The 13,010-nt window shown below is 36.8% G+C and overlaps 1 protein-coding gene across 3 annotated transcripts in view; it reads right to left on the bottom strand.

Annotated features, from left to right (window-relative positions):
• Positions 1–310: 310 nt before the first annotated feature.
• LOC107748127 (amyloid beta A4 protein-like) overlaps positions 311–13,010 on the bottom strand; it is an 18,287-nt gene continuing 5,587 nt past the window's right edge. The window contains exons 2-17 of one of the 3 annotated variants that reach the window (XM_016562787.1): positions 12,601–12,768; positions 11,108–11,237; positions 10,723–10,835; positions 10,155–10,345; positions 9,047–9,276; positions 8,659–8,829; positions 6,461–6,594; positions 4,816–4,890; positions 4,373–4,531; positions 4,052–4,180; positions 3,867–3,966; positions 3,224–3,427; positions 2,203–2,256; positions 2,046–2,116; positions 1,791–1,937; positions 311–790 (exon numbers count right to left, since the gene is read on the bottom strand). In XM_016562787.1, the coding sequence (XP_016418273.1) occupies positions 689–790; positions 1,791–1,937; positions 2,046–2,116; positions 2,203–2,256; positions 3,224–3,427; positions 3,867–3,966; positions 4,052–4,180; positions 4,373–4,531; positions 4,816–4,890; positions 6,461–6,594; positions 8,659–8,829; positions 9,047–9,276; positions 10,155–10,345; positions 10,723–10,835; positions 11,108–11,237; positions 12,601–12,768 (2,178 nt within the window). In that variant the 3' untranslated portion in view covers positions 311–688. The remainder of the gene's footprint in view (positions 791–1,790; positions 1,938–2,045; positions 2,117–2,202; positions 2,257–3,223; positions 3,428–3,866; positions 3,967–4,051; positions 4,181–4,372; positions 4,532–4,815; positions 4,891–6,460; positions 6,595–8,658; positions 8,830–9,046; positions 9,277–10,154; positions 10,346–10,722; positions 10,836–11,107; positions 11,238–12,600; positions 12,769–13,010) is intronic. The other 2 variants (XM_016562788.1, XM_016562789.1) reach the window with 2 other exon arrangements.

Here is a 13,010-nt window from a genome sequence, read left to right as displayed (position 1 = left end):
TAAAATCTCTACATGAAAGAGAGGTCAAAGTCTGCGCCTGGCTCCAGAAACAGTCTCTCTGTTAAAATTGCCATGCACTATATAGATACAGCTAATTTCTGCCTTAATTCAATACATATTACACACAAAATAAAAACATTCATTTCTTATCTCTGTAAATGTAATTTTTTTTTGGTGGTGGTTTTTACATTTTTTTTTTAGGTGTGTCTAATTGGGGTTGTAGCTAAACTCTGCAGGACACCGGCCCTACAGGACTGAGTTTGGGCACCCCTGCTCCAGGACCTGAAATGGGTGTGTCAGATAAGGGAGACATACAAAATGTGCAGTGTTGGGTTGCGCCCAGGACCAGGGTTGAGAAACACTGGTTTAGAGGATCATGGGTAAAGAAAGCACGGGCAAAGAGAACGGCTCATTCACCGCACAGTGCTGTGATGGACAGGCATGGGAGCACACAGATGGACCATCGTACTGATAGATGGCTGGATGGGCGGCAATGACACATCACTCTTCTGTGCAAACTGAGTGAGAGCTCGTTCGATTGGATGAAATGGTCAGGTGATGGAAGCCACTCTCATCTCCAAGGTGACAGAGCTGAGCGATAGTGTGTATGAGGGATCAGTCTGCATTCTCTGTCCTGATGCAGTGGGTGATGGTGGTGAGGGGGAGTGTGGGGATCTGAAGTGCTTCTTTAGTTCTGCATCTGCTCGAAGAACTTGTAGGTGGGGTTCTCATAGCCGTTCTGCTGCATCTTAGTGAGATGACGTTCCTCAGGGGTCACCGCTGCATCCACCTGAGACAGAAAAAAATAGGTTGTCATTAAAAGTGTTTGCTCAGACCTAGACTAAGATTCCCAGCAGACTTTATTTATATAGTTAACGTTTCAGTAATTTGATGTGCTTTTTATTGTTATTATTATTTTACATTTTCATTTAAAATTTTAGCTTTGTTTTAATTTCAGGTTTAGATTTAGTCATTTTAGTATTTCAACTTAAATGAAAACTAGAAATGTTGCCTAACTAACTGAAATTAAAAATTATATATAATATTTTATTTCAGCTTTATTTCAATAAGTGAAAATGATTTTTAATAGTTTTATGCCTTTAGATCGATGAACTTCCATTACCTTTTTCCAGACCGTCATGATTAGTGGATACACGTATGGCAAATAAATAAATATATTTTTTGGCCAAAATCTATTTTAAATATATGCTCTATATATGTTGTAATTTGAAGCTCAATTAAATCTTAGATTAGCCTACATTTAAGCTAAATACAAATATGGATGGAATAACCTACTATACTTTAAAAAATATATTTTTATATTTAAAATGGACAAAAATACATTGGTAGAGAATATATTTACATTAATATATATTTTGAAATACATTTAAAAAATATATTTGAAAAATGTAGATTTTTTCCATATGGGTAATGATTTTTTAATTATTTTAAAAACGTTGCACTCAGAAAGAGCAAATTCTAGCTGATGAAATATTTTAGAGCTGGCAGCAGATATTTCTTTTAATAGTTTTAATATAATATACTGGTAATATTTTATATTACTCCCACGGCTATGGAAAGATATGAAGACTTCATATGCTAAAAAAATCTGTCTGAGACCTTTTCTTTTAAAAGAAAATTTTTATCAGGCACCTATGTTTTGATTAAGTAATTTCACTTTAATGGCAAAGAAAAAGTTATTAGTCAGTTATTGAGTGCTTTATTTTCAAAAACGTCTGACGGTTTTTACATTTGAAGTCTTCATATATTTATAATATGTTGTGTCTCACCTCAATAACTCCATGGTGAATGGAAGTGTACTGCTTCTTCCTTAGCATAACAAGAGTGATTACGATCACAGTAGCGATGACAACTCCACCCACCATCAGCCCAATGATTGCCCCCTTATTAGAGCCCATGTCTTCTGCAAGGAACATCTGATTCAACACAAACACATCAATTACTTCTTACAATGTGAAATATTAGATACATATATTTTATTTCTATATATACGTTTAGCAAAATATTTGCATAAACTATTGTACCAGTCTCTTGTCACGAACATCATAACCAGCGTTGTGCCTTTCCTCAATGTCCAGTCGAACCTTTGGAATCTCTAAAAACAACCACACATATAAACATAATCATTAGATATATGATATTAAACAAAGCAATGGGTGAAAATAACATGTATACACTTACCGGGTCTCGTAGGCAGACCCCTATCTGGAATTGGACGGGCATCTACGGGTTCAACTGAACAAGACAAAAAAAAAAAAGCTGTTCAGTCTCTTCTAAATGTAATGTTTCTGTATTATTTCCACTACTGTTCAAAAATGTGGGGTTGGTAAGATTCTTAAAAGAGTTTCTTATGCTCAGCAAGGCTGCATTTATTTGATCAGAAATACAGTAAAAACTGTAAAGTGAAATATTACAATAAAAAAAAAAAACCTGTTTACTATTTTAATTAGTGCTGTCAAATGATGAATCGCAATTAATCGCATCCAAAATAAGTTTTTGTTTACATAATATATGTGTGTGTACTGTGTATATTTATTATGTATATATAAATACACACACATACAGTATATATATATTGAAAATATACATGTATATACATTTATATTGTTATATTATATATAAACATATTTAATATATAAACATAACATATTTTTCTTAAATATATACATGCATGTGTTTGTATTTATATATATATATATAATAAATATACACAGTATACAGACATATATTATGTAAACAAAAACGTTTATTTTGGATGCGATTAATTGCTTGACAGCACTAATTTTTATATATTTTACAATGTAATTTATTCCTGTGAAGGCAAAGCTGAATTTCCAGCAGCCGTTACTCTAGTCTTCAGTGTCACATGATACACATGATATGCTGATTTGGTGCTCAAGAAACATTTCTAATAATCATCAGTGTTGGAAATCTTTGTGCTGCTTAATATTTTTGTGGAAATAATTTTTCCATAATTCTTTTGACGACTAGAAAGTCCGAAAGAACAGCATTTATTTGAAATAGAAATCTTTTGAAACAATATAAAAGTCACTTTTGATGCTTATTTAATAAAAGAAAAATCTAACTCAGCAGTGTATAGTTGTATATTACTGGTTGCTCTATATCTGTTTATGGTGATCATGAAAATGGGCCTTTAAAAAGTTGGCAGTTCAGTTACAGCATTCAGTTTGCAAATGTTTACCATGGTTGTCAGTGTTGGCCTGGTTGAAGCTTTCGGGATGGATGAAGCCCAGGCCGTCCTGCTCCGGTGGCAGGGTGTCCAGGGGGGTGGTGCTGTCAGGCAGGTCGGGCATCAGGGCGTCGTTCCCATAGCTCACCCTCATCTTACTCTGGAGAGACGACAACTGTTGGGTGACTTCAGCCTGGTCACGCTGAATCAGCAAAGCTGGAGAAAGAAAGAATGAGAGGCTTTTTTAATGGCAGATTAGAATACAAGATTAAATATAGTATGTTTCATAATGAATGTAATTTTTGAAGTATTCACTACCATTCAAAAATTAAGGGTCTGTAAGTTTTTCTTTTCTTTCTTTTTTTTTTTTTGGAAATAATATTTTAGTTCAGCCTTGGTGAGCATAAAGAGACTTCTTTCAAAAACATTAAACATTTGACTGACTCCAAACCCAGAATAGTAGTGGATATGTATTGCTGGTAAGAGAGATGAACTTAGATTATTATTATTTTAATTATGTGCATATTTGTATTTTATTTCTCATTATTAAAATTATTTTTTAAATTCTCCTAAATCAGCAGAACCCAGTTTGAAAACAAGTTCCCCAAATGATACGCAAGTGAATTTAGCACTAAATAAACCGCCTCACACTTACCCACTTGGTCCTGGATTTCATTAGCCACTTGTGGCACCTTGTAGAGGTACCCCAAGGATTGGTTCATGCGTTCTTCAATCACACGCAGATGGGTCATCACCTATGGGCACAAGCAGTCAAACTGAAGTCTGAAGTGTCTGCACATTTTATGTCTGAAGTAGGAAAGAACAGCTTGACAATCTTACAAAGGGCCGAATCTGAGACGCCTTCTTGGGATCCACCTCTCGCACATGCTCAAAGTGTTTGAGAGTGTGCTGCCTGTCCTTCTGCTCCGCTCGTATGTACTTCTTCAACAGATTGAGGACCTGTCGAGGCTGTACGAGATGGGACACAGGACAAAACAGGTGTTTCTTGGATAGCGGTTGCCATTTATCCATAACACAGATATTACATTAGCAGATGAGAGACATTGTGGCAAACAAATGAAACTAATTACTACTGTTAACACATTTGTGGAACATATGCCATTTTGTTTGTAGTTCAGGACTATGGTTATGTGTGAATACCCGAGGCTGATCAGACTGCAGGGTGCTAAGGTAGCTTTCCAGAGCCTGACGGCGACGGTCGTTCAGCAGAGCTTCCACTCGTGCCATGTGGGTTTCTACCAGCTGCTGTCTCTCCCCGGCCGCTTCCTTCTCCAACGCCTCCACCTTCTCCTGGAAGCGCTATAGAAATACCAATGAACACAAAGCCAGCAGCCATTTAATCCTGAAGTATAAAAAACCGCAAGCCTTTCAATCCCCTTGAAAATCCACTCTCCACTTTAATGTATGCTGTACTGCTAAATCTGAATGCACTTGAACTGCAACCCCGCTACGTGCTTTATATAACAGATTCACATATCACTACATTACATGAACAATACATGTTGTTTACTCTCCACTGTTCACTGCTTATGAATAATCAGCCAACATATCCCATTCACAATTATTATGAGCTGAGAGGCTACCTGAATTATGGTCTTCTTATCAGCACGAGGAAGATTCTTCGCCTGTCTCTCTGCCTCCTCCCATTCTCTCATCACCTGAACGGAGATAAGAGAAAACAAAGGACAGAGTCATCAAATGAATTCTGAACACTTATTAACAAAAACCATGTTTTTTGACATGTTCAATGGTAATACATATATAAAATAAAAGAATATAATAATGTAAATAAATAATTAAAAAAATAATGTATTAATAAATAATTGCTCCTAACTAAATATTAATTTACTATTAATACTATTTTAACACCATTTTTTGAAAATACAATATTTTACTTTTTTTTTCTTCAAACAATGAAATTACAAAAATTCCGCTTTGAATGTATATATTTAATTATACATTACCATCCATAATTATACTTTAAGGCTTTAACAAACTTCTTGGAAATGCAGTCAAGTTTATACATTTAAATAGTTGATACAGTTTCATGAATCACTTCAAACTCTCACTGAACTGATTCAAAACTCTGAGTAAGCGATTTCTGTCATCACTCAAATTGTTAATGGAAATCCAAGTTTAATTTTTATGCTTTAAATGTTTTAGTAAAACATATATGTAGGTAAAGATTGCTATTTATTACAAAATGTATTATTAAAAAAATACAGAGTTCTGGCATGAAACTCTAGATGGCGCAGTCCGATAGGTCTAACTCAATCTGACCTAATGACATCATTATCACATGGCACAGCTGTTTGGTTCTCTCCTGTATCAGTAGCCAATGAGCTCAACATTGCTCAACATTCAAATGTATGATTAGTGCTTGCTGTAGCAGTTGCAGCTTACTTCAGAAACCCTCCACCTTCCCCAGCTCCACCTGTATAGATCTGCTACCAGGTGATTCAAGTATGCTATATGGGGGTTATTTCATGCATGCTATATTTGCAGCAGCAATATTTCTTACATGCTCACAGCAGCATGTTGTGGATGTATTGGCAGTAGCAAGTCTTGGTACTTGCTCTGCCGCAGTAGCGTAGCAGATCTATTCTGCCAAGACCACATGCATAGAGAGTTGTCATGACAGAAGTATAGTTAAACGCAGGTTTTAATATAGACAGATTAATAAATAGATATTCAAATTAAATTCTAATTCTCTAAAATATCAAAAGATTTACTACTGCTACTTAAACTCTGATCACTAAAACTGTTCACGGGAATCCATGTTTTATTTTTATGCTTTAAATATTTTACTAAAATACATATATAGGTAAAGATAGCTATTTATTACTAAAAACTGTTGTGTATATGAATGAAAATGATTAAATATAGTCCGCTCTCTTGTTAATTTAGTGGAAAATGGTGTGGAAAACTAGCATTGATTATTTTAACTGAACTGTGTTATTTTCTGCAATAACCTTTTTAAATCTACAACTTGAAATGATGAAATTATAGTTCCTATGATTTAAAACAAATCACCATTGAAACACACTCATATACATAAACATATATGTTGAATCCTATATATTTCGAAATCCTATCAAATGTTTTTAGTGCTATTGTCCGGCCCTACTACCACCAGCCTGTTTTTGTAAAATAACTTTGCCCCACCAGCCTGTTTTTGTAAAATAACTTTGCCCCACTGCAAATGTATCACTCTACTCAGGTTCCCACCTCTGACATTTTCTCTCTGTGTTTGGCCTCCAGGCTCTCCTTTGCCTTCTGGAAGCGGGTGTGCTCATTCGTATCCCCTGGAGCTTCCAGGTAACGATCCACAGCATCAGCAGGGCTCGGGGCCATGGTCGGCACTAGAGAAAGTGAGAAGTCTTGTTCAGTGAAAGCCAAAAAAACCCCCAGATATATATGAGCCAGAGAATCTTCCTTACGGCAAAGACAGCAAAGACTCCTGGGAAAGAACAGCTAGTTCAGGTGCAGGTTAAAATTGGTTAGCAGAGACAGAAACATTTATGTGAGATAGCTTTTGCCAAAGGTTGCTATATTGCATATTTTAGGTGCGCTCAGAGAGTTAAAAGAGCTTTCATGCTGAAAAATCATCCAGTACGGTACATTTGTGTACATACAGTGACCCCAAAAAGTGTTTTGACACTTAAGACACTTAATAATATATGAATATGACTGCATTTAATAGAGAAACATATATATAAATATGCGGAACCTAATTTATAACAATGTGCATCAATAATTTAAAAGTAATTTAAAAGTATTCTAAAAGTAAGGAGTTTTCAGCTTAAATTTTATAAAGACATGCAGATATGTTATAGTAAAATTTTAAACAGTATATTTACTGTTTTACTTTTTTAAACCTGATGTCTTTTTGTAAACTGTTTTATTTGAAAAGTAGGCCTGTGAATTTCTTTTTTTAAAAATAAATGCAAGGTGGTTTGATATTTTATAATGCAGTGACATTTTTAAGTGTGGCACAAGTGTCCAAATACTTTTTTTGTGCCGCTGTATGTGTGTGTGGAGCGTGTGAGAGCTGTATTTCATGTGCGTGTTCTGCAGCAGCTCCTGTGAAGCTGCTGTGACACTTTCTGACAGCGAGCATGCGGGAACAGCCAAACTGGCTGCGAGGAATATGCCCTGTCAGGATGAGGGCTGCTCCGCTGTCACTTTCCCACAGAGTCCAGCATTGTGCTTAACCGAGCGGAAACCGCCCACTGAACCGCTGCCACAGACCGGTCTGACCTGAGGCCGACTACAGCTCCATCACTGGCCCACACACAGAGATAAACGCAAACGGAGAGAGAGAATGGGGGAGGGACGTAGAGAAATGCAGTGTTCAGCAGGTTAAGAAATACACTCACTGAGATGCAGGTGTTCTCAAAACAGACAAAAGTACAAACAAACATTCACACTATCAAATTTGTAAGTATCTACTCGAAACCTCTAGAGGCTGACACTCAAAAACCACTCTAACTACAGTATTGAGAGCATTTCCATTTAGATAAAAAATCTATCTATATCTATCTATCTATCTCATTTTTTCAAGATATTCTGCTTTTGCAAGGATGGGAACATTCTAGAAGTTTCTGTAATATTCTTGATTATTCAGTATTATGCATGTACCATACACACTTATGTGCCTACACACTTTCAAATGACAACAAAAACATTTTCTAACAAAAAGTGCAAAGTAACAAGTAGAAAAAAGAAAAAATGCACAAAGAACTTCTAAGGAGATTTTTCCATCTACAGATTTTCCCCATACCTTCTTTTCTCTGTAAATTAAGGGTGCACACTATTGCTGAAAAACACAATCACTACTTAGCAGTCAGATAGCCGTATGCACAAAGGCACACATCCCTAAACAAGGCCATATCTGCAGATGAAACTTTTTTTGTAGAAGCATTTTTTAAATTTGAACTAGACTACACCACGTTATGTACGAGAAGCTGCAAAAGACATAGGCGCAAATGGAATGCAAAAAACAAGGTGACATTCATAAATATAAATATAAATGTAAATATAATGAGCAATATATTGCATCACCAAAAATTATTGAGGTCATGTACACATATTGTGCGATAAGTCGATATATTGATTATTGCGACAGGCCTAATCACAACAATATTATTTTTCTTTTACCATGGTTCTGTAGATTCAGGAGACACAGATGGAGAGTTAAAGAAAAGTTTGAGTGCTCAGAAAAGACAGCAGGAGGTTAAACTAAAAGAACAAGACGCTCTGCCTATACAGTCACCTCACAGAGACCTGTAATCCATGCGAGCTAAAGCATCCAGCCATCTGCTGAGCTTGTGAGTTTGGCACGAATTAAGTGAAGAAAGTGAGAAAGAGACGATGTGCTGGTTAGCGGAGAGATGTACTTCCTCTCAGGAGACGTCTGGACTTACACACGCTGCTGCTGCAGACAGCCATGCAGTACTCCTCAGATTCAAAGTTATTGCGGTTACCCCCGCAGCCCCCAAACATGAAGGGGGCGCACCGGCCCATCTGTGCTACAAAATACCAGCGGGATAGCTTGGCATGGCACGGCCCCGACCGAGGAGGGGCCCAGCATACCGCTGACGGGGAAGAGACACTCAGTGGATTTGTTTAAGTGTTCATATGTAAGGTTTTGCTCAAGTTTTGCCCATTTAAGGAACTACACAATGACGGTTCAAACTTCATGTCCTGAAATGCCACATGAGCTCATTAGTATTCATAGTTCTAATGTTTGGAAATGTACCACTGAAATGTATAATGTCAACATATGGACATATATGCATATAGAAATCTCACCTCGCACAACCTCCTCTATAGACTCTGTTGTGGTAGTGGTGGTGGTTGTCATGGCAACGTTGGAGGTCTGCTCACTGGTGTCTTGTTCATCAGTTGTGTCTTCATCGTCATCATCTTCACCGTCACCATCTTCATCGTTATCCCAGACTTCCTCTTCTTCATTGGTGATATCCTCATCATCCTCTGTCACAGCAGGCTCAGGTTTGGTCGGGGCCTGTTCTCTCAGTATGCTGTGATGCATAAATGATGACAAATACATTTCTAAGACTACACTGAAGATATGGGATTCAAAATTGAATTTAAACCAGAAAATTAATAGATTCATAGAAGTGTGAAAAATGTTAAACATGAAAAAATTAATTAAATATGAACGTGAAATATTTAAGAAAATATTTATTTCTTAGGCACTAATCAAACAAGTTGGTGACACTGATCATGTGAACTTCTCTGTTCAGGTTAAATGTTCTTCAGTTAAAGCACAAATATCACATACAGCAAAAATAATTAGATATATTATTTCAATTTCTTTTCATTAGATATATTTGTATTATATTATATTATACATAAATAGCCAAATATAAATTGCTAATATAGATTTTAAAATATATTTACAATAAGTTACTTGTATTTCCTTACACATTTTTGGCCATTTTCATATTTTTTCAATTTCAATATACTGCCCTAAATTCACTCATAATCCATTGTTAGAAATGTATTTTCTTGCCTCTTATAAAAAGCACATTTGGCAAAATATTTTGGTGTTTGAAAGTTTAAACTAAATATATTTTCAATTTGAAAATATCTAGCACTGTTTCCAACCTATATTTAGCATAAATTCTGACTCTCAAAATGTAGAGGATGCCTGTCATCTTTCCCAAATCAGGCTGGAGAACATAATCATCAGATTTTACACAAACTTGTGGAGTTCACACAGCTCAAGGTGGGGACATAGAAAATTGTAAAAAATCTGTTACTTTAAATGATTTATCCATTAGATTTTTAAAAAAATATATAATTTGTATACCTCTTGATAATATAATTTGTAACAAAAGTCAGTAAAAGACAGTGTCAGTAAGAGAGTTTTGAAGAACTGCTTGTGTTTGTGTACCTGCCGTCAGTATACTCGGCCTCTGCGCCGCCCCACCACACATCTGAGTTGGCCTCCTCCTGCTCCTCGCTGTCTAATTCCTTCTGCTCCTCCATAGGGCAGCACACAAACTCTACACCACGGAAACGGTCGATGCCGCATGGCAGCAGCATGCCGTAGTCATGGAGATTCATGGAACGATCACCACAGTTCTGCAGAGGACCAGCCACAGGGAACGAGCGAGCGAGAACGAAAGCGAGAGAGGTATAAGGTGCTGAGTCATCATACAGCTATAAGTAGAACGCTCTTGTGGCTAGAGATTAATTATACATCCTATTCAATCATAATCTGTCAGCACCATGCAAATAGGATTGATATATTTGGTTGTTTCTGGTTAACAAAAACAGAAGAAATCTGATATTAAACACATATACAAGTCATAGCATACAGTAAATGTCTTTTCAGAAGCATGTAAGTTGGGTATCCACTAAAATAGGTGCCGGATTTGGCTTGTTCTGGCACAAATTACAGCTGCATGTGGCTCTAAAACTTTGTGAATATGTAAATGTCATGTGGTGTGACCTCTGACCTCTTTGGCCACTGTGTGCCAGTGCAGGTGACTCTCGCACATGTCCATTCGCTCCTGGTGCAGGAACTTGCATTTATCTGGGACGAGGAGGGCATCGCTGACAAACTCCCCAACTAATAAAAAAAAGCAAACATTTGCTCACCAGGTGCTCAGATAGATTTCTTCTGATATGTACCTTGGAGGGTAAAATATCCTGAGCAAAGGTTGTATTTTCATGAATCTCATCTTATCTGATGCAGAAGGATGATAGGAAATCACACAACAGCCAAGTTAAAAGCATTAGTTTAATGTCTCACAAATCCAGGTTAATACCCCAGGAGTGGCGGAGTACTCTGATGTAAGCGTCACGTTGAAGGATAGTCTTTATGTAAACACACATACGCACCCAGGCAGCGGTAGGGGACCACAATGCGCGTGTGACTGCGGCACTGGTGACGACCCATTTTGCACCAGTTCTGGATGCTGACGGGCTGGTTGGCCTCCACTACGTTAGTGATCTGGAGGTTTGGGTAAACCTGTGGGAGTCAAGACAGGGTACAATTACCAGATGATGTTGAACAGAAAACAGAAAAGCCATTGGCAACCCATTTTACTTTCATAATCTGACCTATTTCCAAGTAAAACACAGGTTATGCGTTATACGATGAGTAAAAAGATCCCTTGATTTTATTCAATGGGAAGTCAGAAGACATATCAGAATGTGGAAAATATAAATAATAGTGATGTGCTGAAATGAAAATTTTGTGGCTGAAAACTAATTTTTAAATTACTTTTTTCCCCATCACCAGTCAGCATTAATACATTTGGTCACATTTCTTTTAAAGTTAATGAGGAAAAAAAATTAACTTAAATGATTTTAGCAAATGGCTGCAATATAACAAAGAGTGAAAAATTTAAGGGGGTCTGAATACTTTCCGTACCCACTGTATATATATATATTTCTTCATTATTATCATTGTTGAAAACAATTTTGTTCCTTACTTAATATTTTTATGAAAGCTGTTAAAATAATTTTCAAGATGCTCTATTAAAAAACAGCATTCATTTAAAATAAAAATCTTTTGCAACATTAAAAAATGTCTTTGTCACTTTTGATCATACCATAGCTCAATAGAAGTATTAATTTCTTGAAAAAATTCTTACTGACCCCAAACCTCTGAACGGTAGAGTATATTGGCATTGTATTGGCTATAGTCCACACTGCTATCTAAATAACATCATCAGCCATTGAAAAACTCATACGAGTCAACCACTTAATAGAATTTGACATGCTTATGTAATACTCAGGCCCTTGGCTATTAATTACTGTGATTGTCATTAAGTCAAGTCAATTCACCTTTATTTTTATAGCGCTTTTAACAATACAGATTGTGTCAAAGCAACTTTACAGCATTAAATAGGAAAATAGTGTGTCAATAATGCAAAAGGACAATAGTAAACACTCAATTTTCAGTTAAAGGCAGTTCATCATTGAATTCAGTGATGTCATCATCCAGCTCAGTTCAGTTTAAATAGGGTCTGTGCAATCAAGTCGACGATATCACTGGAAATTAAGTGTCCCCAACTAAGCAAGCCAGAGGTGACAGCAGCAAGGAACCAAAACTCCATCGGTGACAGAATGGAGAAAAAACCTTGGGAGAAACCAGGCTCAGTCGGGGGGCCAGTTCTCCTCTGGCCAGACGAAACCAGCAGTTCAACTCCAGGCTGCAGTAAAGTCACATTGTGCAGAGGACTCATCTGGGGACTCATCATTATATAAAGTATATACTAAAGTAGTCACGATACAATAATGTTTTACAATCTGTGTAACTACTGACAAGTAACACGGACACTGCAGCAGAACTCATTCTAATTTATTTCTCTCTTTTCTCTCATTACCTCTTGGCAGTACTGAAGGATGCCCTCTTTGGTGCCGATGCAGCTCTTGGTGCCAGTTGGATCCAGCTCCCACTTGCCACTCTGGATGTTGATATGCATGTTGAGTTTCCCACAAAACATGGCCACCTGGGGCTCCGCCAACAAGCCCACGGAGTCATCCGATGGCACCTGGCAAAATCAGCGGTAACATGAGGAACAATTATCACATAAGCCTATGATCTTCAGCTGTCTTCATGCAAGGGCTTTTCTCAGCAAATATTGATATATACGATCAACTGTCATTAACTTGATTAGTTAATCAGCTGATCATTGAAGTAATCAGATCACATTTTTTATTGCTTGACTGTTCTAATTACAATCAGACTTACAGACAGAGAAAGGATGACAATGTAAAGAGGAAAAACAGCAAT

Source organism: Sinocyclocheilus rhinocerous, unplaced genomic scaffold (genome assembly GCF_001515625.1).
Source record: "Sinocyclocheilus rhinocerous isolate Xijiao unplaced genomic scaffold, SAMN03320098_v1.1 scaffold289, whole genome shotgun sequence".
Lineage (NCBI taxonomy): Eukaryota > Metazoa > Chordata > Actinopteri > Cypriniformes > Cyprinidae > Sinocyclocheilus > Sinocyclocheilus rhinocerous.
Note: the sequence above shows the minus strand (reverse complement) of the source record. Positions and strands in the feature narration are given on the sequence as shown.